The following is a 23,792-nucleotide window of genomic DNA, read 5'->3' as shown; positions in this document are numbered from 1 at the left end:
GCATTGAGGCTAGTCATGACCATTAGATGACCCCTATTGATTTTAAGGTCACTGGGTCAAAAGTCACATGGGCCTTGACTTCAAAAAGCTTGTCCGCCAAATAACGTAAGAATTCTTTGGCCCACAGTCTTCATATTTGGCATGGATGTTGCGCATGACCATTAGGTGACCCCTATTGATTTTTGAGTCAACGGTCAAGGTCACAGGGGCCTTAAGTTCAAAAAGCTTGAGTGCTCAATTGCTTAAGGATGCTTTGGTCAACAGTCTTCATATTTGGTATTGAAGTTGGTTATGACTAGAAGATGAGCCCAATTGATTTTTAGGTGACTGGTTCAAAGGTCAAAATCAAAGGGGCTTTTACTACAATAAGCTTGTCTGCTCAAATGCTTAAGAATGTCTTTTCACAGAGTATTTTGACATTTTCACTTTTGAAGCATATAATTATTTTCTCATATATACATCATAAAACACCCCCAGGCAAAGCTGCATGATTTGGGGGCAGGGGTGGGTATTCAAGTCATGCAGTGGCAGTTTCAGTTTTGAGGTCAGAAGGTCAAAGGTTATGGTTACTTTGATCTTTGCCACTAAAAACATGTAGAATACATAACTTAGCAATGCACTGGCTTACTACCCTCAGATTTGGCAGGGAGGTTGTCCTTGAGCTCTAAATGACCAGTGTTAATTCTGAGAAAGTGTTATGTAGGGGTATTCAAGCCATGATAATGGCAGTTCTAGTTCTACATCTGGAATTGTTCACATGGTCCAAGTTTCATGGCTGATAGTATATGAAATAAAACGTAGGTCACTGTGACCCCTGGGGTAAGACCCCGATCGAGGCTTTAATTTTAACAATCTTGATACAGGTCACCCAGACAATGTTTCATGTCAAATATGAAAGCTTTCTTCTTTTCAAAAAACATTTTTTTAGCTTTTGTTTAATGTATACTGGGACAAAAAAAATATCCATGTATAAAATGTATATAACGAAAGAATACTCGATCATAACACTCGGGGCTGAGCTCATTTTGTCTCAAGGGTCATAAATTGATTAATATTTATAGATGTCCACAATGTTTCATGCCAAATATCTAAGCTCTTTCCTTAGTAGCTTCGGAAGATAAATTTTCTTGTAGTATTTTACTGTACTTAACTTCTATACGTAATGAAAATCTATGCCCCTCCAGGGAAAGGCTTACTTAGACCCCCAGGGATATGACACAATGTTACACGGCAAATATCTAGACTTTGTCATTTCAGAGGTGAAGATTTTTAAAGTTTTTCTATTTTTATATATACATGTATAGGGAAAAATTATGACCCCTGGGGTGACACTATAGAGACAATTAATTAGAACAACTTTTATAGAGGTCCACTATCTAGAGGATGTTTCATGCCAAATATCTTAGCTCTAATGTAGGCTTTCTATGATTAAAAACTATGTGCACATTCGACTTTTAATCAAGAATACTCATAATTGCCTTTAAAATTCTTGCAAATAGAAACTCAGTTGCGCCCGTTGCGCAATAAAAATCTTCGTTGCGTATTTTAGTCATCCGAGACAAGGGACGTAACCCAAGGTAAGGTCAACTGATTTATAATTTTACCACATTTTACATTATTTCGTCAATATTTAAACTAGAATGTCCATTTCTTCTTTGAAATTGTCGAGATTTTATAAGTAGGATAAGAATTCCTAATGTTGATATAAGATAATCGTAGTAGCATAAATTTTGTAATGATTTACACGCAAGTGTCATATTAATCGGATAAAACAAATGCACCATGAATTTCGGATACTTCTACTAGAGGAACTTCAAATTTCATTACTGAACAGCAGATCCAATATTTAAGAAGGTACTTTTTAAATGTTGTTATAGCATTGCTGTTTACTAATGATAGAATTCCAGTTGTCTAGGCAGCTTGGTCGTCCCGGTTCGCATGTTTATTACAGCTGGACGCAAATATTTCAGAGCAAGGATTCCATGTACGCTTAATTTTGCCTGGGGACGCATAAACATTACCAATTGTTCACAACCACAAATACACAAATGCATCGGCGCATGTCAGTCTATAGGTAGGTGGTCCTATGCACATCGACCCGTGAAGCGATTAGCCAATCAGCGATAACACTTCCGATCATTATCACGCAATAGTGATCAGACTAATGTATACACGCGCTGTACAGTAACATGTAATTACCAGATATAACACGAGGTGATAATTTTTTTCTTTGATCAACAGTTGATTGGAAATTAGCAAATTTTACCAACAAAAGGATAAAATTATTGACTATTTATGCCGCAAGTTCTCAAATTACAAATGAGTGTAATTTTGAATGATTGTCGAATATTTTCGGCATTATAAAGATTGTCGAATATTTTCGGCATTTTCTAGGCACAATTTTGCTTTAGTTTCATTCTTGCAAAAACTTTCTATAAGAGTATTTGGATTTAAGATATTGTGCCGAAATGCCAGGTACACATATGCTTTTCTTTGATATTTAGATTCTATCCCTAACATCGGCGATTTCACGTTCACCAGAAACCCTAAAATTTCGCAAAAATTCTCGGTTTCCAAGCCAAACATGCGAATGAATTGTTCCTTTATTATTTAATCAACATTAAATCTTTAAATATGGATCTTCAATTTGCCCCCTTTTGAAGATATTTGCTAAAACAATTGTCGATCTCATGAATCTCTTACACACTTTGTGAAGCTGTACACGATTTTCCTATTCATTCCGCTAAACGCTGCCTATATACATTTACGTTTTTTTTTACAAATACAAACTTTTTGTCTTTAGAGTGGACTTTTTTAACCAGAATAAAATTTGATTTGGTATAAAAGTGAGGAAAAAAACGATTTCCATGTGTTGATGCATTATAATGAAATAATTTCATAATAAATATTAACAACAAAACAATAATTATACTATCTAGTTCAGAGTTTCTTTTGAATAACTATAAACTTTGGAAGTCTCTTGAAGATTCAAAATATCAGCAATGCTATTGTGACATTAATTGTGAGCATTGAATGACTAATCTGTAAACATATTAATTGTGACACGCTTTTTGACTTCAACTTTTTCAGGGTTGGGAGTCCATGGACTCCATGTTTTAAAGTCCTTGTGAGAACCCTGATGTAGTGCAATATATTGGGCTCGTTTATCCTGAAACATTTAAAGTTAATCATAACATGAATGACAATTTAAAGTTAATATACATTTTATGAAACATAATTATAGTAGTGTAGGTGTGAAAAGGATTAAAGTATTATTATATAATATATTATCTAAGGTAAATTATACACACTTTAAAAACAAAGGTTCGTGCATGTAGTTCTTACATTTATGATTTTATATTTTAATTTTCATATAACTAGGAAGTACAATAAAATTTGATAAGTGATCATATTAATTTGCTATTTAAAAAATATTGTGATATGAGCCTTTATTTTAAAATCTTTTCTTATGGCTCGGGGGGTAAAAAAGACATTAAAAATATATAAAAATATGGAACACATTAACCATTGCCACACTCAATATCTGCAATGAAATTGTCCATCTAGATCTTTCAGGTAAAAATTTAAAATATGAACTGACTGAATAGTGAACTGTTCAGACCATGATGAGACAGCATGCTGAAAATTCAGCTGATCTTGGTCTGCACTAGTCACATTAGCAACCCCAGCTAAAATTTCAACATTTTTACAATGTTTTTTAAGTGTGTTTTAATGATAGAATTAAAATAGACTAACTTAGAACATTTTAAATTTTGAAAATATCTTTAAAAATAAAAAAGTTATGAAGGTTTGAAGTTTGTGAAATGTCGTGATTTTCTGGAACATTGTACCGATATATTATATAGGAAAATGATTCGAGTTCGCGGACCCGAGCAAAGCGAAATTTTTATTAAAAACTTCATAACTTTTTTATTTTTAAAGATATTGTAATCAAACTTGGCAATCTTATAGAATTTGTAGATTCAATTGTTGCCAATAGTGTAAAGGTTTAGCAACTTAAAATAGCTAAGAGTTTTGGTGAGCTTTCATCAGTTCCTCCAAATTTTTCAATTAATTATACTGCAGTAGGTTTCATTTGTTAAAGCAACATTACAATAACCTTATTGTAAGAAATAATCAAAATAAATTTGTAGTGGTGCGGAAAAAAATAAATCCCTTTCCTTGATACCTGTAAGTCCCATAAATACAGGCCACCTGCTAATTAAGATCACTCAGACTTTTTTTCATATTGATCGCTCTTGTGTAAGGTTTGGCTGTAGTGAAACAGTATTTAAAGCATATTTGATTTATTCTTACCCGAAGAAAGTAATGCTAAATTTGAAATAGTAGCAAAATTAAAAAAAAAGTAGTATTTTTACTTCAAATCAAAATGCTGAAAGTAAAACCACTGTCAAAATGCAAAAGAAACAAAATATGGTTCAGTTAAATGGTAAATGAGTAATTTTTTTGAAGCTGTAACAGGGCACACAATTTTTTTTTAGAATTAAAAGTAATATCAATTTTGGGCACAATGGGCCTTTAAGTATTATTTTTAGTAATTTTATTAACAAAAATCTTTTTTTTTATACACATTTAGTGTTAAATGAATTGATTTGTGTTAAAAGAAGAATTGAGAATATTATGTATACCTGTGCCTTACATTAATTTTAATATATTTGAGGACGTAATAAGTAGACATAGATACAAGAAAAAAAGTAGGGAAATCTCTGTTTTGATTTGTCTACATGTGTTTTAAATCATCTGATGTTTAAATTATTATGAATGTGACACTTGAAATGACATCTTTTGCCTGGAGGGCAACGGTGTTTACTATTTTTGCCTGAATTAGCCGAGTATTTCCAACACTTCCTTATAGCATTTAATTTTGTACTAGAGTTAATTGTTTCTTAATATCAGCTGTAAGTACATGGAATTTTTTTTTAAATTATTGTAAAGGAAAATTTTAAGAGTACATATATTTAAATAAATGCTTTAGAGGAGAATTATACATGCATAAAATATGTGATTCTTTAGTGATAATATTCTGTGTCAACTCATATTCTATTTTTAGGTGTTTGTCAGCAAGGTCATTTAAAGGTCAAAGTGAAGGTCAAGGAAAGGTTAATTGGAGTGTGTTATGAGTAAACTTGACTGGTTCTGGAGACGTTTGATAGTTACAAGCCTTTATACTAAAGGATGGGGGAAACCAGAGGATATGAAAAGGTATAACCAGTCTAATTAATTTTTGAATGCATGTTTTTAAGTTATTTAAACAAATACATTCATTATGTATTCTCAAAATACTAGAATTTCATTTCTTTTGCTAAAAACATTATCTTAACAACAATTTTCATGACATGTTTTTGCAAAGAAATCATGCATTTTCTTGTAGAAAACAACAACCTTTTTAGCTCACCTGTCACAAAGTGACAGGGTGAGCTTTTGTGATCGCTTTTCTTCCGGCGTCCGTCCGGCGTCCGTCCGTAAACTTTTGCTTTAAATGACATCTCCTCATAAACCACTGAGCCAATTTCATCCAAACTTCACAGGAATGTTCCTTTGGTGGTCACCTTTAAAAATTGTTCAAAGAATTTAATTCCATGCAGAACTCTGGTTGCCATGGCAACCGAAAGAAAAATCTTTAAATATCTTCTTTTAAAGAACCCTAAGAGCTAGAGCTTAGATATTTGGCATGAAACATCTTCTAGTGAGTGTCTACCAAGTTTGTTCAAATAAAAGCCCTGGGGTCAAAATTGGCCCCGCCCCAGGGGGTCATTGATTTTCCCTATATGCATATAGTAAAACCTTAAAAAATCTTCTTTTAAAGAACCCAAAGAGCTAGAGCTAAGATATTTGGCATGAAACATCTTCTAGTGAGTGTCTACCAAGTTTGTTCAAATAAAAGCCCTGGGGTCAAAATTGGCCCCGCCCCAGGGGGTCATTGATTTTCCCTATATGCATATAGTAAAGACTTAAAAAATCTTCTTTTAAAGAACCCAAAGCCCTGGGGTCAAAATTGGCCCCGCCCCAGGGGGTCATTGCTTTTCCCTATATGCATATAGTAAAACCTTAAAAAATCTTCTTTTAAAGAACCCAAAGAGCTAGAGCTAAGATATTTAGCATGAAACATCTTCTAGTGAGTGTCTACCAAGTTTGTTCAAATAAAAGCCCTGGGGTCAAAATTGGCCCCGCCCCAGGGGGTCATTGATTTTCCCTATATGCATATAGTAAAGACTTAAAAAATCTTCTTTTAAAGAACCCAAAGAGCTAGAGCTAAGATATTTGGCATGAAACATCTTCTAGTGAGTGTCTACCAAGTTTGTTCAAATAAAAGCCCTGGGGTCAAAATTGGCCCCGCCCCAGGGGGTCATTGATTTTCCCTATATGCATATAGTAAAAACCTAAACAATCTTCTTTAAAGAACCCAAAGAGCTAGAAATAAGATATTTAGCATGAAACATGTTCTAATGGTTGTCTACCAAATTTGTTCAAATAAAAGCCCTGGGGTCAAAATTGGCCCCGCCCCGGGGGTCATTGATTTTCCTTATATGTGTATAGCAAAAAGTTAAAAATCTTCTTTGAAAAAACCCGAATAGCTAGAGTTTAGATATTAAGCATGAAACATCTTTTAGTAAATATCTACAAAGTTTGTTCAAATAAAAGCCCAAGGGTCAAAACTTGCCCTGCCCCAGGGGTGTCATTGTTTTTAACTATATGTGTATAGTAAAAACTTAAAAAATCATCTTTTAAAAAACCCAATGAGCTAGAACTTAGATGTTTAGCATGAAACATCTTCTTATGGGTGTCTACCAAGTCTGTTCAAATAAAAGCCCTTGGGTAAAAATTGGCCCGGGGGGGGGGGGGTATATACAGGTGAGCGACCTCAGGGCCATCATGGCCCTCTTGTTTAGTTTTATGAATAAGATAAATTCATGAAGAGATTCATGAGTGTTTTTTGGCAACAATTAATTATTATGCTAAGCCTCTTCAAAAATACACATGGTTCTATGAAGATCCATAACAAATATGTGAAGATATGTAACTAATATGTCAAGATCCATAACAAATATGGCAAGACCCATAAAAAATACATGTATGTCAGGGTCCATAACAAGTATTCCAGACCTGTAACAAATATGTGGAGGGCCATAACAAATATGTCAAGGTCCATTTGAAATATGTGACAATCCATAATAAATATGTCAAGACCAATAACATATATTTGTATATGTGAAGGGCCATAATAAATATGTCATGACCAATAACATATATGTGAAGGGCCATAATAAATATGTCAAGACCAATAACATATATGTGAAGGGCCATAATAAATATGTCAAGACCAATAACATATATGTGAAGGGCCATAATAAACATGTCAAGACCAATAACATATATGTGGAGGGCCATAATAAATATGTCAAGACCAATAACATACATGTGAAGGGCCATAATAAATATGTCAAGACCAATAACATACATGTGGAGGGCCATAATAAATATGTCAAGACCAATAACATACATGTGAAGGGCCATAATAAATATGTCAAGACCAATAACATACATGTGGAGGGCCATAATAAATATGTCAAGACCAATAACATACATGTGGAGGGCCATAATAAACATGTCAAGACCAATAACATATATGTGGAGGGCCATACTAAATATGTCAAGACCAATAACATATATGTGGAGGGCCATAATAAACATGTCAGGACCAATAACATATATGTGGAGGGCCATAATAAACATGTCAAGACCAATAACATATATGTGGAGGGCCATAATAAACATGTCAAGACCAATAACATATATGTGGAGGGCCATAATAAATATGTCAAGACCAATAACATACATGTGGAGGGCCATAATAAACATGTCAAGACCAATAACATACATGTGGAGGGCCATAATAAATATGTCAAGACCAATAACATACATGTGGAGGGCCATAATAAACATGTCAAGACCAATAACATATATGTGGAGGGCCATAATAAACATGTTCAAGACCAATAACATATATGTGGAGGGCCATAATAAATATGTCAAGACCAATAACATACATGTGGAGGGCCATAATAAATATGTCAAGACCAATAACATATATGTGGAGGGCCATAATAAATATGTCAAGACCAATAACATATATGTGGAGGGCCATAATAAATATGTCAAGACCAATAACATACATGTGGAGGGCCATAATAAATATGTCAAGACCAATAACATATACATGTATGTCAAGATCCATAACAACTATGTCAAGACCCATAACTAATATGTCAAAACCCCAAGACCCAAAACAGATATCCAGAGGGCCATATCAAATTCCATAACAAAAATCATTGTAAGGTTCATGAATCATGTACCAGCATATGTTGGAAATATCCAGGAATGAGACAGAAAATATTCACTAATTAAGTATTTTTCAAGATTAAAGTTTGTTTTGATAAAACTTATGAATAATTGTCCATGTATTCATCAACATGAACTTAGTCCCTTCATCCATAAAGTCAGCTTTATTAAAGTGATAGATAGAAATAAAATCACCGAGAGTGATTTCCAAAAAATAGTTTGATCATATGAAAAACTGATTTGTTGTTGGTCCTGAACATTTCAGAAATTCAGAGTCCTATACAGCTTTGTTTAAAAGATGTTAATTACACAATTTGACTTAATTGACCTTTTCAGAATATTCAACCTAAGGAAGAAATTAGGTAACAGAGACGTATGTCGACATCTTGTACCACAAGATTATCCAGTATACATTGATAAGGTAGGGAATATTTTGTTGTTTGTTTCTGTTTGTTTTTATGACAAGCTGGAATTGTGAAGGTCGTTTGGCAACTGTCCATCTTTACTGTTGGGAGTCTGATCGTAATTACGCCCTAGGGGTCACTTAGTTTATATAGACTTACATGGGATAATACAGGTAAGTCTTCTACAGTGCCTAGAATAGATATATAGTATGTTGTATAAATATAGCCTGGACTTTTATCACTGATGACTTTAGGAAAAACCAACTGTAAATATCTTTCATTCAAATATACTGTTGCCTACAGTTAAGATTTTGGCAAGTTGTGTAAGTATTTGCTTGTGGACAGCTGTAAAAGTTTTATAAATGCTGCATGTAAAAAGAAAATGAAAAGCATGCTTAAATCCTTTTACTCAGATCCCTACTTTTGCATTGAAGAATTATGACCATTTGTGGCAGTGAATTCTAGGGCCATTATGGCCCTGTTGTTATTGTACATACATATAAATTACATGGACTTAAAGAAGGTGATATTAAAGCAACAAAAATTATATTATTTTCTTTATATTAAACTCTTTTTATACTGTTATCAATTGTTAGATGCCTTTTCATTTGAACTCAATATACAAGAACTAATTCCTTTACTCTCTTTTTAACAGGAAGTTATAAATGGAGACGTTCGTCTGCTGGATGGACATTTTATGTCTCCACTGAAGGAGATTCTTCCAGGAATTGTGCCAAAAGAAACAGAAATTGCAAGGTAATTACAGAGAATAATGATGTTTTGGCAAATGTAATGTTTAAAGGTACATTAATCCTCAGAAATTCATGTACTTTTTTAGCTCGACTATATGAATAATAGGGTGGGGCTTTTGTATTCACTTTAGTGTCGCCATCACACTTTGGTTAAGTTTCTGCATGCAAGTTGATATCCCAAAAACTAAGGAGTTGGCTGAAACTTCACATGCTTGTTCTTTGTGATTATCTTACATGATAGGCATAGGTCCCATAACTCTTGAGTTACCTTTTTACAAAGTTATGTCCCTTTTTCTTGCTGTCAATCAGTGGTAATAGTCAAGCTTGCTGTCTTATGGACAGCTCTTGTTCTTCTAAAATACTTAATAACTATTATTGTTCTTTCTTTCTTTCAAAAAAGCAAAAGTAGCGTGAGTACTGTAAGTTCAACTACATGGCCAACTATTTGGAAATTCTAACTTAATTCCAAAAATGAAAAATAAAAAATAATTGCATTTGTGGAACTTTAGATAGACTATGATAAGTGTTACAGCTCATGTTCATACAAAAGTATTGTTTCTGTTTGTTCAAATATCTCTAAAGAGAAAAGAATTACTAAAGAATGATCCTCTAGTGTTGTTTTTTGGAAGGCTTAAAATGTGATCTTATTTTTTGGAAAAGTAGAATAGATATAACACTTGATGGGGTTTGGAAATTATAAGGTAAAGGTTTCTGAGTGCTTTTCCTTGCAGAAATGTCATAATCTTGGTTCTGCTAAAGCTTTTTAGGAAGCATCCATTGAGGCTGATGCTTCTAACGTTTAAAAATTTCAACAGGTTAAGGATTGCATTGAGATACGATTTCTTGTCTTACAGATTTCAGATGGTATTACCTAAAGAATGGAAGAGTCATTTAAGACCAATGTGTGTACAGATGGGAGGAACTGGTGATCATGTAAGCTAGCACATTTGTTTGTTTTTAAGCAGATTTTAACTAATTTTGGTGGTTGTTTCACCCAACCAGCTTTCCTGGATAACTAACCAGTAATTACTGATTTCTCTGCCAATGACCTACATGTACTACTAATTCAACATGATTTATGAATCAGAGGTGAGAGACAAATGACCATTAGGCTAAATGTCCAGGATCAATTGTTATTGAAAAATTTCACCTTGCCCAGGGATTGAACCAGCCACCCACCTGAATTATAAATTGATGCCCTCCCTATTAAGCTTACACTTTCATCTTTCATTAAAATGATTATTTTTAAGTTATTTTTCATTAACGTGTATGTAAAATATTCAAGAAAATGTTATATATGACTATTTTGATTATTGATTTTGTGATACCTATTGACATTTATTCTTCTATGGTCCATACAGGGATTTGGTAGAAGAAGAGAATTAATGGCTAAACCACTGCTGCAAGAAGAAGGCATTGCATCTTTAATACTGGAAAATCCATTCTGTATCCTTTTGAAAACATTATTTTGTTGTCTAGGTGTAGGACAATCAGCTTTGGGATTTAGAGGTTGCCAATTATGGTGTCCTGTCAAGGCCATTGCTAATTTCCTTGATCCACAGTGCTTCAGTTCAAATTGAAAATTGAAAATTAAGACAATCTTGAATAAGTTACTCTATGGCACCATTTGAGGGCTGACATAAGTGAGTATAAAATACTCTCCAGGGAGCTTGGTAGATGGATTTAAGAAGTCCTGTGACAAGATGGTAATATGTAAAGTAAAATGATTCCATTTATGATTTAATTTTGTGTTTCATTTCCCTAGATACTACAAAATCAGGGCTTTTATTACTGGAAGTTTTGGAGCCATTTATTTAATCCTTGATTTTGGCTTGTGACTTCCAAAATACAAAGCTATTCATTTTTATATGCCCGAAAGAATTTCGGACATATTATGTTATACCCCCCAGCGTCCGTCCGTCTGTTCGTCCGTCTGTCCGTTAGCAATTTGGTTTCCCGGGCATAACTAAAGTTCCATTTGGCCCACAATATTCAAACTTCATAGGATGATTGTCCATATTGGGTAGAAGACCCCTATTGATTTTGGGGTCATAAGGTCAAAGGTCAAGGTCACTATGACCTTAAAACTGAAAACAGTTTCCGGAGCATAACTTAAGTTCCATTTGGCCGACAGTGTTCAAACTTCATAGGATGATTGTCCATATTGGGAAGAAGACCCATATTGATTTTGGGGTCACAAGGTCAAAGGTCAAGGTCACTATTAACTTAAAACTAAAAACAGTTTCCGGAGCATAACTTAAATTCTATGTGGCCCACAGTGTTCAAACTTCATAGGATGATTGTCCATTTTGGGAAGAATACCCCTATTGATTTTGGGGTCACAAGGTCAAAGGTCAAGGTCACTATTACTTAGAAATTGAAAACAGTTTCTTGAGCATTACTTAAGTGCCATTTAGCCCACAATATTCAAATGTCATAGGATGATTGTCCATATTGGGTAGAAGACCCCTATTGATTTTGGGGTCACAATGTCAAGTCACTATTACTTTAAAACTGAAAACAGTTTTCGGAACATAACTTCAGTATCATTTGGCCTACTGTGTTTAAACTTCATAGTATGATTGTCCATATTGGGTAGAAGACCCCTAATGATTTTGGGGTCACAAGGTCAAAGGTCAAGGGCACATTTACCTTATAATTGAAAACAGTTTCTGGGGCATGACTTAAGTTCCATTTGGACCACAATATTGAAACTTCAAAGGAGGATTGTTATTTGAAGGAGGTAATACTTTATTTGACTCCCATGTCTTACAAATGCTTCATCTTTACAAAAAAATCACTTTCGGGCATATAATGCTCCGCCTAGCGGTGCTTTTGTTTACCTATATAATGTGACGGACTTCCAATGTCAGACATTTTTCAGTCTCTGACTTCCAAATTTTCAAATCTAATGGAAGCCCTGCAAAATGTATCTTAAAATTTTCCTTGACATATGTTTTAAAGATGGTACCAGGAGGCCCAAAGCCCAATTGTAAGTGTTTCAAATAATTTATGATAAAAAAAGATATATCTGCTATGGAAAAAAAATAATCGCTTTAAATATAAATAATTATATTTTTATGGGCATGTCCATTGTTAAAGTGAGGTATCCTAATACCAAAATACTTAAATAAACCAGGTATCTAGGGCAGAACAGGGTTCTCGGGGACGCTTATTTCAGCGTCCCGGTACGCATGTTTATTACAGCTGGACGCAAATATTTCAGAGTAAGGATTCCACGTACGCTTAATTTTGCCTGGGGACGCATGAACATTACCGATTTTCTACAACCACAAATACACAAATACGTCAGCGTGTGTCAGTCTATAGGTAGGCGGTCCTATGCACATCGACCCGTGAAGCAATTAGCCAATCAGCGATAACGCCTTCCGATCATTATCACGCAATAGTGATCAGACTAATGTATACACACGCTGTATGTGTAATTACCAGATATAACACAAGGTGATAATTTTATATCTTTGATCAACAGTTGATTGGAAATTAGCAAATTTTACCGACTAAAGGATAAAATTATCGACTATTTACGCCTCAAGTTAAAAGACTGTTATTCTCAAATTACAAATGAGTGTAATTTTGAATGATTGTCGAATATTTTCGGCATTTTCTAGGCACAATTTTGCTTTAGTTTCATTCTTGAAAAAAAGTTCTATAAGAGTATTAAGAATTTAAGGTATTGTGCCGAAATGCCAGGACAACAAACCAAAATACACATACGCTTTTCTTTTATCCGAAAATTGATCCCGAACATCGGCGATTTCACGTTCGTCAGAAACCCTAAAATTTCGCAAAAATTCTCAGTTTCCAAGCCAAACATGTGAATGAATTATTCCTTTATTATTTAATCAACATTAAATCTTTAAAAATCGATCTTCAATTTGCCCCCTTTTGAAGATGTTTGCTAAAATAATTGTCGATCGGATAAATCTCTTACACTCTGTGTGAAGCTGTACACGATTTTCCTATTCATTCCGCTAAACGCTGCCTATATACATTTACGTTTTTTTTTACAAATATAAACTTTTTGTCTTAAGAGTGGACTTATTTAACCAGAACAAAATTTGATTTGGTATAAAAGTAAAAAACAAAAACGATTTCCATGTGTTGATGCATTATAATGAAATAAATTCATAATAAATATTAACAACAAAACAATAATTATAATATGTAGTTCAGAGTTTCTTTTGAATAACTATAAACTTTGAAAGTCTCTTGAAGATTCAAAATATCAGCAATGCTATTGTGAGCATTGAATGACTAATCTGTAAACATATTAATTGCGACGTGCTTTTGGACTCCAACTTTTTCAGGGTTGGGAGTCCATGGACTCCATGTTTTAAAGTCCTAGTGAGAACCCTGCAGAATAGGCTAGGTAAGGTCTCATGACTTCAAATCACTTGCTTTGTTGGTAAGAATTCAGCCAGGGATTTCGGATTCTTACCATATGAGGACACTATCCAGCTAGCAGTATAGAGTGGTTAGAGCTAGCCTGGTTCTATTGATTTTTTTAAGCAGTTGTTTATTTCATATGGTTAAAAACAGGCCTTAATTCTTCATTAACCATATAAGTAAATACCTATATTTGTTATTTCAGTCGTTCTAGTCTACATGAAGTAAATGATTTGTTTATAATGGGAGGATGTATAATACTGGAGTCTCTAGTATTGTTTAATTGGCTGGACAGACTAGGATATGGACCTCTTGGTGCTTCAGGGATCTCCATGGGTGGACATGTACGTTATTTACCTAGTTAAAACCTTTTACTTTTTTTGTTACCTCAATGGTTTGACACAAACACTTAAATAACTAAGGTTGAACATTTATTTTTCTTGGGTTAAATGTTCCATTGATGGGACTTTTGACCAAATGATTAATAATAAAACAATACTTTTATTCATGCATTGTAATTTGATTTATTATTTTTGCTTCATGAAAATTTACAGTAAATTAGACTCAAATGGTAAATGTGAGTGACTTCTTTAAGACAAATATGTTGTTTTTCTTGAAATGGTTCAAAATGATAGAAACTTTATCAAATAATTATTGTTGTGTTATTATTTGCCTATGTGGTCTTGCCCCTCACCTCTGTGGGTTCGAATCCCATCGGGGCCTTTTCAGTCTTTCGTAATAAGGAAGCTATTCATCTAGCTTATGAAGGGTTAGTGGTTCTACTCAAATGCCCTCTCATGCCTGAAAGAGAGAGAAAAAATCCTTAGATATACAGAATTAATTAAATTTATGAGAGATTGAAAATTACAAGTTAGTAATCTAGGAAGGCCTTCTAGGTGAACCGACCAACAACATATGACCAAAAATGTGTTAAAATTGACATAAAAAAACACTACCTGGAGCAGGAAACAAAATGAAGACAGACGTTTGAACAGAATCTACATTTGTTGTATTTGGAATTTTATTGGCCAGGACAAGTAGATCAAAAAACCAACACAAATCTAAATATCAATACATGTTTCGCTTTATTAGCTTTGTCAGTTGATACATTGGCACAACTCTTGTCCCTCAATGAATTTATGTAGGTTGATATTTTATTGTTCTAAATTCCTTATAGACATGTCAATGTTGCAAAGGGACATGTGAAAGCTTGTGAAGGGACATGATAAAACATTTTGTATAAATTTCAGACTGCTTCTTTAGGGGCAACTGTATGGCATAAACCTCTGTCTATCATACCATGTATGTCATCTAGTACTGCTGCAGGGGTCTTTACACATGTAAGTTTTACACACTGCACAACGTATAGACTTACATAGTACACAATATTTATCATATATATACAATTTATTACAGATGGCCTCTCTTGGAGTTACGAACTGGCACAAACCTATTTCCCTTATACCCTGTATGTCAGGCAGTACGGCAGCAGGAGTTTTTACACATGTAAGTTGTTACATGGTTAATTGTTTTGAACCACACATGCATGTAGCTGTTTTTTTGTGATATTTACATAGTTCTTAGCAGTTTGTTTCTTATCTATTGCATGGAAGTAGTTTTGTTTTCTCCGTCATATTAATATGATAGCCTATTCTTTGTTATACTTGCATGATAGTTTTGAGTTGGGTTTTTTTCTGACATACCATTATAACATGGTAAAATGGATTTATAATATAATTTTTGTTTTTGTTTTGTTTATTATTGTTTCACGATGTATTACATGGTTTCAGCTGGGTTTTTCTTGATGCCATATTTATATGATTGCAGTTCTTTTTGATAGCTGTTAGTTTAACTTGTTCAAAATTTATGATATTTTATATCGCAAGTTTCAATGACTTCTCTAGCTGAAACAGGCATATTTTCCCTTGTTTGCATGATAAACATATAGAGAAGAAAAAATAAAACTTTTTTTAAACTACAAGAAGTTAATTAGTTTGTACTATAGTTAGTTGGTGTGTATGTACCTTGCTAAGACCTCTACCCTGTGCTTGGGCAGGGTATGAGGCCACTGGTGCCGTGGTCAAGGTAAAATTTGGTAAATTCTTTGTTTTCTTTAGTCATAGAACTTTTGTTAACAGCTTGATATTGATAGTTTGAATATCTTGTTTATTGAATAGTTTCATCTTTATCAATATTATGCTTTTGTATTAGTTTCAACATAACATGTACAAAACTCTCACTCACTTTGAAACAGTGAAGACATATGTCTCTCAGATATTCATCATATAATTCATCATGAAAAATATCATGAAATGTAAAATGATGTTAATGTTTTATATTACAGGGAGTTCTAAGTAAAGCCATCCCCTGGGATCTATTAATAAAACAATACGGGGCCGATGAAGCGTATGAAAGAGAGTTGAAAAAGTTGATTGTCTCCCCTGAACCGGTATGTTTATTTATAACTTGAATCGTAACCTAACCAAACACAGTTTATAACTTGCGTTATTGTAATTTCCTAAAAAAAAACTTTACTTTATAATTACTTTAAACTTTTATTTTGTACTGTTTATACATGTTTATCATGTTTTCTCCTATTCATGAATATTAATGTGCTAAAACAATTCTTGTATGAGATAAATATCTAACTGAGCCGCGTCACGACAAAACCAACATAATGATTTGTGACCAGCATGGATCCAGACCACGCTGCGCATCCGCAGATATTTATCTCATACAAGAATTTTTTTAGCACATTAATGTTATAAGAAGCAAATGAAGTTTTACAGTATGCAATAATTAGTTAACAATAAACAGTTGTAGCAGTTGTATTACTTACTTGCAGTTTTAAGATATTACTATTATAAGTTGTAAAGATTTTTGACCCAATTGCCCACTGCACAGTGGATAAACAAATCTACTTCCTGTTTTCACAAGGAATGTAAAAGTTAAAATAATTAAGATCCAAAGAAAGGTACAGTGATTGGAAGTAGCAGGTGCTTGTTATTGCAAGACATGAACAACATTGACTTGTATAGGCTCGCAAGACATGATACACATTGACTTGTATAGGCTCGCAAGACATGATACACATTGACTTGTATAGGCTTACAAGACATGATACACATTGACTTGTATAGGCTTACAAGACATGATACACATTGACTTGTATAGGCTCGCAAGACATGATACACATTGACTTGTATAGGCTTACAAGACATGATACACATTGACTTGTATAGGCTTACATGACATGATACACATTGACTTGTATAGGCTCGCAAGACATGATACACATTGACTTGTATAGGCTCGCAAGACATGATGCACATTGACTTGTATAGGCTCGCAAGACATGATACACATTGACTTGTATAGGCTCGCAAGACATGATACACATTGACTTGTATAGGCTTACAAGACATGATACACATTGACTTGTATAGGCTTACGAGACATGAAACACATTGACTTGTATAGGCTTACGAGACATGATACACATTGACTTGTATAGGCTCGCAAGACATGATACACATTGACTTGTATAGGCTCGCAAGACATGATACACATTGACTTGTATAGGCTCGCAAGACATGATACACATTGACTTGTATAGGCTCGCAAGACATGATACACATTGACTTGTATAGGCTCGCAAGACATGATACACATTGACATGTATAGGCTTACAAGACATGATACACATTGACTTGTATAGGCTTACAAGACATGATACACATTGACTTGTATAGGCTCGCAAGACATGGTCAAGTGGTCTGTTTTATCTACTGTGCAATGGTTCAGAATAGACATAAGCTTACATAACCCAAGCCACTAAGCAAAGATTATATAGTAATAAAAACATGGTTATATGGAGATATAAACCTGATCATATAACATACAAGTCAATATAACAATTTTATGATACTGCTCAGTCCCTTTGTTTGTTGGAAAGATGAAAATTAATTTACTAATTAACAGCAGCCATGTATATACTTAATATAAACTTATCAATTGTCCAATGAAAAACAGTGAAACATATTTTTGGTTATAAAATTATGAGGTGATATTTTACACATTACCGGATGTATTATTGTTACAGTATTGGAACACACCTGATTCTATGTACAGTGAAGGAAGGAAATATTTTCACGAGCTCGAAGACAGCTACGTCAAGAATGCGAAGGATAATGGTGGCAAGTTAGACATCTTCAATATAGATAATTACCGTCTGCCAGAGTCAAAGGACCTGGACAAACAAAATAAATCAGGGACACAGTCTACTACTTTAAGTGATTCAATAGCTACTCAGTCAACACCAAGTCTTAATAACTCAGGGGAAAACCAGTCATCACACCTGTCAGAAAATACAAACACAAACCAGCCTGAATGCGAAAAACCATTGGAAAACCAGTCTGCTGATACAGAAAATTCATCAAACCAGTCAAGTTCTAATATTTTAAGGTGGCTGGAGGGCATTAGAAATAAACTACCAGGGTTGCCAGGACTTCCTTCGTGGTTCAAGTCCAGTGCGGCAGATAAAATTGTGGAACAGCAGCTCGCTCAGGATTGCAGGCATTTTATGAAGGGAGTGATGGACGAATGTACACATCTGGATAATTTTTCTGTTCCATTAGATACGGAACTGATTATAATTGTGACAGCAGAGAACGACGAATATATCCCGGTGGAAGGATACCTGAAGCTCAGTGAAATATGGCCAGGAAGTCAAGTACGAACATTACAACATGGACATATATCTGGTTTTATCATGGGCAGGAAAGATTTCAGGTGAGCGACTATGTGATTATTGGGCCTTGATATTCAATTTGACTGCTCCAGGGCAAATTCCAAGGGTTTTACTGTACATTATTTTGACTGTTCCAGGGCAAATTCCAAGGATTTTACTGTACATTATTTTGACTGCTCCAGGGCAAATATAAAGGGTTTTACTGTACAATATTTTGACTGCTCCAGGGCGAATTCCAAGGGTTTTACTGTACATTATTTTGACTGTTCCAGGGCAAATATAAAGGGTTTTACTGTACAATATTTTGACTGTTCCAGGGCAAATTCCAAGGGTTTTACTGTACATTATTTTGACTGTTCCAGGGCAAATATAAAGGGTTTTACTGTACATTATTTTGACTGTTCCAGGGCAAATTCCAAGGGTTTTACTGTACATTATTTTGACTGTTCCAGGGCAAATATAAAGGGTTTTACTGTACAATATTTTGACTGCTCCGGGGCAAATTCCAAGGGTTTTACTGTACATTATTATACCCCCAAAAACGAAGTTTGGGGGGGTATATAGGAGTCACCCGGTGGTCGGTCGGGCGGTCGGTCGGTCGGTCCAGACGTCCGTTGCATTTTCCTTGTCCGGAGCATAACTTGAAGACTAATGGTTGGAATTCAATATAACTACATACAATGGTCAAGCACATTGAGAGGAAGTGCAGTGCACAAGAACCATAACTCTATCTTGACTAATTACAGAGTTATTGCCCTTTGTTACTTTTCCTTGTCCGGGGCATAACTTGAAAACTACTGGTTGGAATTCAAAACAACTTCATACAATTGTCAAACACAATAAGGGGAAGTGCAGTGCACAAGAACCATAACTCTACCTAAAGTAATTACAGAGTTATTGCCCTTTGTTGCTTTTCCATTGCTTTTTTTTGTCCGGACCATAACTTGAAGACTAAATGTTTGAATTCAATATAACTACATACAATGGTCAAGCACATTGAGAGGAAGTGCAGTGCACAAGAACCATAACTCTATCTTGACTAATTACAGAGTTATTGCCCTTTGTTACTTTTCCTTGTCCAGAGCATAACTTGAAAAACTACTGGTTGGAATTCAAAACAACTTCATACAATTGCCAAACACAATAAGGGAAAGTGCAGTGCACAAGAACCATAACTCTATCTAAAGTAATTACAGAGTTATTGCCCTTTGTTGCTTTTCCATTGCTTTTTTTTTCCGGACCATAACTTTAAGACAAATAGTTTGAATTCAATATAACTATATATAATGGTCAAGCACATTGAGAGGAAGTGCAGTGCGTAAGAACCATAACTCTATCTTGACTAATTACAGAGTTATTGCCCTTTGTTACTTTTCCTTGTCCGGGGCATAACTTGAAAACTACTGGTTGGAATTCAAAACAACTTCATACAATTGTCAAACACAATAAGGGGAAGTGCAGTGCACAAGAACCATAACTCTATCTAAAGTAATTACAGAGTTATTGCCCTTTGTTGCTTTTCCATTGCCTTTTTTGTCCGGACCATAACTTGAAGACTAATGGTTGGAATTCAATATAACTTCATACAATGGTCAAGCACATTGAGAGAAAGTGCAGTGCACAAGAACCATAACTCCATCTTGACTAATTACAGAGTTATTGCCCTTTGTTACTTTTCCTTGTCCAGAGCATAACTTGAAAACTACTGTTTTGGAATTCAATACAACTTCATACAGTTGTCAAGGACATTAAAAGGAAGTGCAGTGCACAAGAGCCATAACTCCATTTTGACAAAATACAGAGTTACTGCCCTTTGATGCTTTTCCTTGTCAGGAGCATAACTTAAAACATACTGGTTGGAATTCAAAACAACTTCATACAATGGTCAAGCACAATAAGAGGAAGTGCAGTGCACAAGAACTATAACTCTATCTTCAGTATTTATAGAGTTATTGCCCTTTGTTCCTTTTCTTTGTCTTTCTGGACTTATTACAGAGTAATTCAATTAAACTTCATCAATGGCCAACCACATTGAAAGGAAATGCAACATATAAGAACCACAATTATCTTTAATTGCCCACAACCATAACTCTATATTTCAATTCTTTTACAAGGTATTCTGTTACAAGTAACATCCTCATTTCAGAAGCAGTCTTGTGGGGGTATTAATCACATTTAGTGATAGTTCTAGTTTTGACTGTTCCAGGGCAAATTCCAAGGATTTTACTGTACATTATTTTGACTGCTCCAGGGCAAATATAAAGGGTTTTACTGTACAATATTTTGACTGCTCCGGGGCAAATTCCAAGGGTTTTACTGTACATTATTATACCCCCAAAAAACGAAGTTTGGGGGGTATATCAGGATCACCCCGGTGGTCGGCGGTCGGTCGGGCGGTCGGTCGGTCGGTCCAGACGTCCGTTTGCATTTTTCCTTGTCCGGAGCATAACTTGAAGACTAATGGTTGGAATTCAATATAACTACATTACAATGGTCAAGCACATTGAGAGGAAGTGCAGTGCACAAGAACCATAACTCTATCTTGACTAATTACAGAGTTATTGCCCTTTGTTACTTTTCCTTGTCCGGGGCATAACTTGAAAACTACTGGTTGGAAATTCAAAACAACTTCATACAATTGTCAAACAAATAAGGGAAGTGCAGTGCACAAGAACCATAACTCTACCTAAAGTAAATTACAGAGTTATTGCCCTTTGTTGCTTTTCCATTGCTTTTTTTTGTCCGGACCATAAACTTGAAGACTAAAATGTTTTGAATTCAAATAACTACATACAATGGTCAAGCACATTGAGAGGAAGTGCAGTGCACAAGAACCATAACTCTATCTTGACTAATTACAGAAGTTATTGCCCTTTGTTACTTTTCCTTGTCCAGAGCATAACTTGAAAACTACTGGTTGGAATTCAAAAACAACTTTCATACAATTGCCAAACACAATAAGGGAAAGTGCAGTGCACAAGAACCATAACTCTATCTAAAGTAATTACAGAGTTATTGCCCTTTGTTGCTTTTCCATTGCTTTTTTTTTTGTCCGGACCATAACTTTAAGACTAATAGTTTGAATTCAATATAACTATATATAATGGTCAAGCACATTGAGAGGAAGTGCAGTGCGTAAGAACCATAACTCTATCTTGACTAATTACAGAGTTATTGCCCTTTGTTACTTTTCCTTGTCCGGGGCATAACTTGAAAACTACTGGTTGGAATTTCAAAACAACTTCATACAATTGTCAAAACACAATAAGGGGAAGTGCAGTGCACAAGAACCATAACTCTATCTAAAGTAATTACAGAGTTATTGCCCTTTGTTGCTTTTCCATTGCCTTTTTTGTCCGGACCATAACTTGAAGACTAATGGTTGGAATTCAATATAACTTCATACAATGGTCAAGCACATTGAGAGAAAGTGCAGTGCACAAGAACCATAACTCCATCTTGCACTAATTACAGAGTTATTGCCCTTTGTTACTTTTCCTTGTCCAGAGCATAACTTGAAAACTACTGTTTGGAATTCAATACAAACTTCATTTACAGTTGTCAAGGACATTAAAAGGAAGTGCAGTGCACAAGAGCCATAACTCCATTTTGACAAAATACAGAGTTACTGCCCTTTGATGCTTTTCCTTGTCAGGAGCAAACTTAAAAACATACTGGTTGGAATTCAAAACAACTTCATACAAATGGTCAAGCACAATAAGAGGAAGTGCAGTGCACAGAACTATAACTCTATCTTCATATTTATAGAGTTATTGCCCTTTGTTCCTTTTCTTTGTCTTTCTGGACTTATTACAGAGTAATTCAATTAAACTTCATCAATGGCCAAAACCACATTGAAAGGAAAATGCAACATATAGAACCACAATTATCTTTAATTGCCCACAACCATAAACTCTATATTTTCAATTCTTTTTTACAAGGTATTCTGTTACAAGTAACATCCTCATTTCAGAAGCAGTCTTGTGGGGTATTAATCACATTTAGTGATAGTTCTAGTTTTTGACTGTTCCAGGGGCAAATTCCAAGGATTTTACTGTACATTATTTTGACTGCTCCAGGGCAAATATAAAGGGTTTTACCTGCTACAATATTTTGACTGCTCCAGGGCGAATTCCAAGGGTTTTTGCTGTACATTATTTTGACTGTTCCAGGGCAAATATAAAGGGTTTTACTGTACAATATTTTTGACTGCTCCAGGGCAAATTCCAAGGGTTTTACTGTACATTATTTTGACTGTCCAGGGCAAATTCAAGGGTTTTACTGTACATTTAATTTTGACTGTTCCAGGGCAAATATAAAGGGTTTTACTGTACTTATTTTGACTGTTTCCAGGGCAAATTCCAAGGGTTTTACTGTACATTATTTTGACTGCTCCAGGGCAAATATTAAAGGGGTTTTACTGCTACATTATTTTGACTGTTCCAGGGCAAATTTTCCAAGGGTTTTACTGTACATTTTATTTTGACTGTTCCAGGGCCAATTCCAAGGGTTTTTACTGTACATTTTTTTGACTGCTCCAGGGGCAAATATAAAGGGTTTACTGTACATGGAACTCCTTATGATTTTATTCAAAACATTTATTGACATGTTATTAAGAAGTACACTAATTTTCATTTGATATCATGTTTTTTTCGACCTTGAAGAACAATTTTATTTAGTATGTTAGTTCCACCATAATAAAAAAACAAAATAAAAAAAGATTTCCCTTGCTTAATTCAAATTTTTTTGAAATTTTTCAATTTTTTTTATAATTTCAGGAAAGCGATTGCAGATTCATTTGAAATGCAAATACAAAAAATATTATAAAGATGAAATCAGACGAGCATCTTGACTTAAGTCATGGTCATTTAAGTAGCAGCAAAAAACCAAAATGTAAGTAGTTAAAATTTGGAATGTGATACAGTGACATTGTTTAGGATGAGGAAAATATTTTTGTAATTGAGCAACACATTCTATCAACGCTGTAGATTAACCATTACTTGCTTAATACCAATAGATCTGTGCAAAAACCAACTTTGAGAAAGGCAAGTCTGCACATCTGTACTGGTCAAACTTATGTTCCTATAGTATTTGTTTGCTGAGTTTTATTTTTAA

General features: G+C 34.4%; 1 protein-coding gene across 5 annotated transcripts; it reads left to right on the top strand.

The window, feature by feature from the left end:
* Window positions 1–1,483: 1,483 nt before the first annotated feature.
* LOC132729453 (protein ABHD18-like) lies at window positions 1,484–23,513 on the top strand. 5 transcript variants are annotated; one of them, XM_060715219.1, is made up of 12 exons: window positions 1,484–1,577; window positions 5,072–5,223; window positions 8,698–8,782; window positions 9,421–9,521; window positions 10,372–10,450; window positions 10,879–10,963; window positions 12,482–12,509; window positions 14,133–14,271; window positions 15,344–15,433; window positions 16,272–16,376; window positions 18,030–18,718; window positions 23,456–23,513. In XM_060715219.1, exons 2-12 carry the CDS (start codon window positions 5,138–5,140, stop codon window positions 23,502–23,504), a joined length of 1,536 nt encoding a protein of 511 aa, XP_060571202.1. In that variant the 5' UTR covers window positions 1,484–1,577; window positions 5,072–5,137; the 3' UTR covers window positions 23,505–23,513. The 5 variants fall into 5 exon arrangements, with proteins under 5 accessions (XP_060571202.1, XP_060571206.1, XP_060571205.1 ...); XM_060715223.1 differs by lacking the exon at window positions 15,344–15,433 and adding an exon at window positions 15,178–15,267; XM_060715222.1 differs by lacking the exon at window positions 1,484–1,577 and adding an exon at window positions 1,593–1,854.
* Window positions 23,514–23,792: the final 279 nt, after the last annotated feature.

The sequence above is a fragment of the Ruditapes philippinarum genome, unplaced genomic scaffold (genome assembly GCF_026571515.1).
Source record: "Ruditapes philippinarum isolate M1 unplaced genomic scaffold, ASM2657151v2 ctg6156_1_1_1_1, whole genome shotgun sequence".
NCBI lineage: Eukaryota > Metazoa > Mollusca > Bivalvia > Venerida > Veneridae > Ruditapes > Ruditapes philippinarum.
This window is presented reverse-complemented; position numbering and strand designations above follow the sequence as displayed.

Coding starts and splice junctions, on each gene's coding strand:
- LOC132729453 (XM_060715219.1), top strand. CDS start 5,138: ATGAGTAAACTTGACTGGTTCTGGAGACGTTTGATAGTTACAAGCCTT. Junction 10,451..10,878: donor TGGGAGGAACTGGTGATCAT/GTAAGCTAGCAC, acceptor TGGTCCATACAG/GGATTTGGTAGAAGAAGAGA. Junction 14,272..15,343: donor GGATCTCCATGGGTGGACAT/GTACGTTATTTA, acceptor AATTTATTACAG/ATGGCCTCTCTTGGAGTTAC.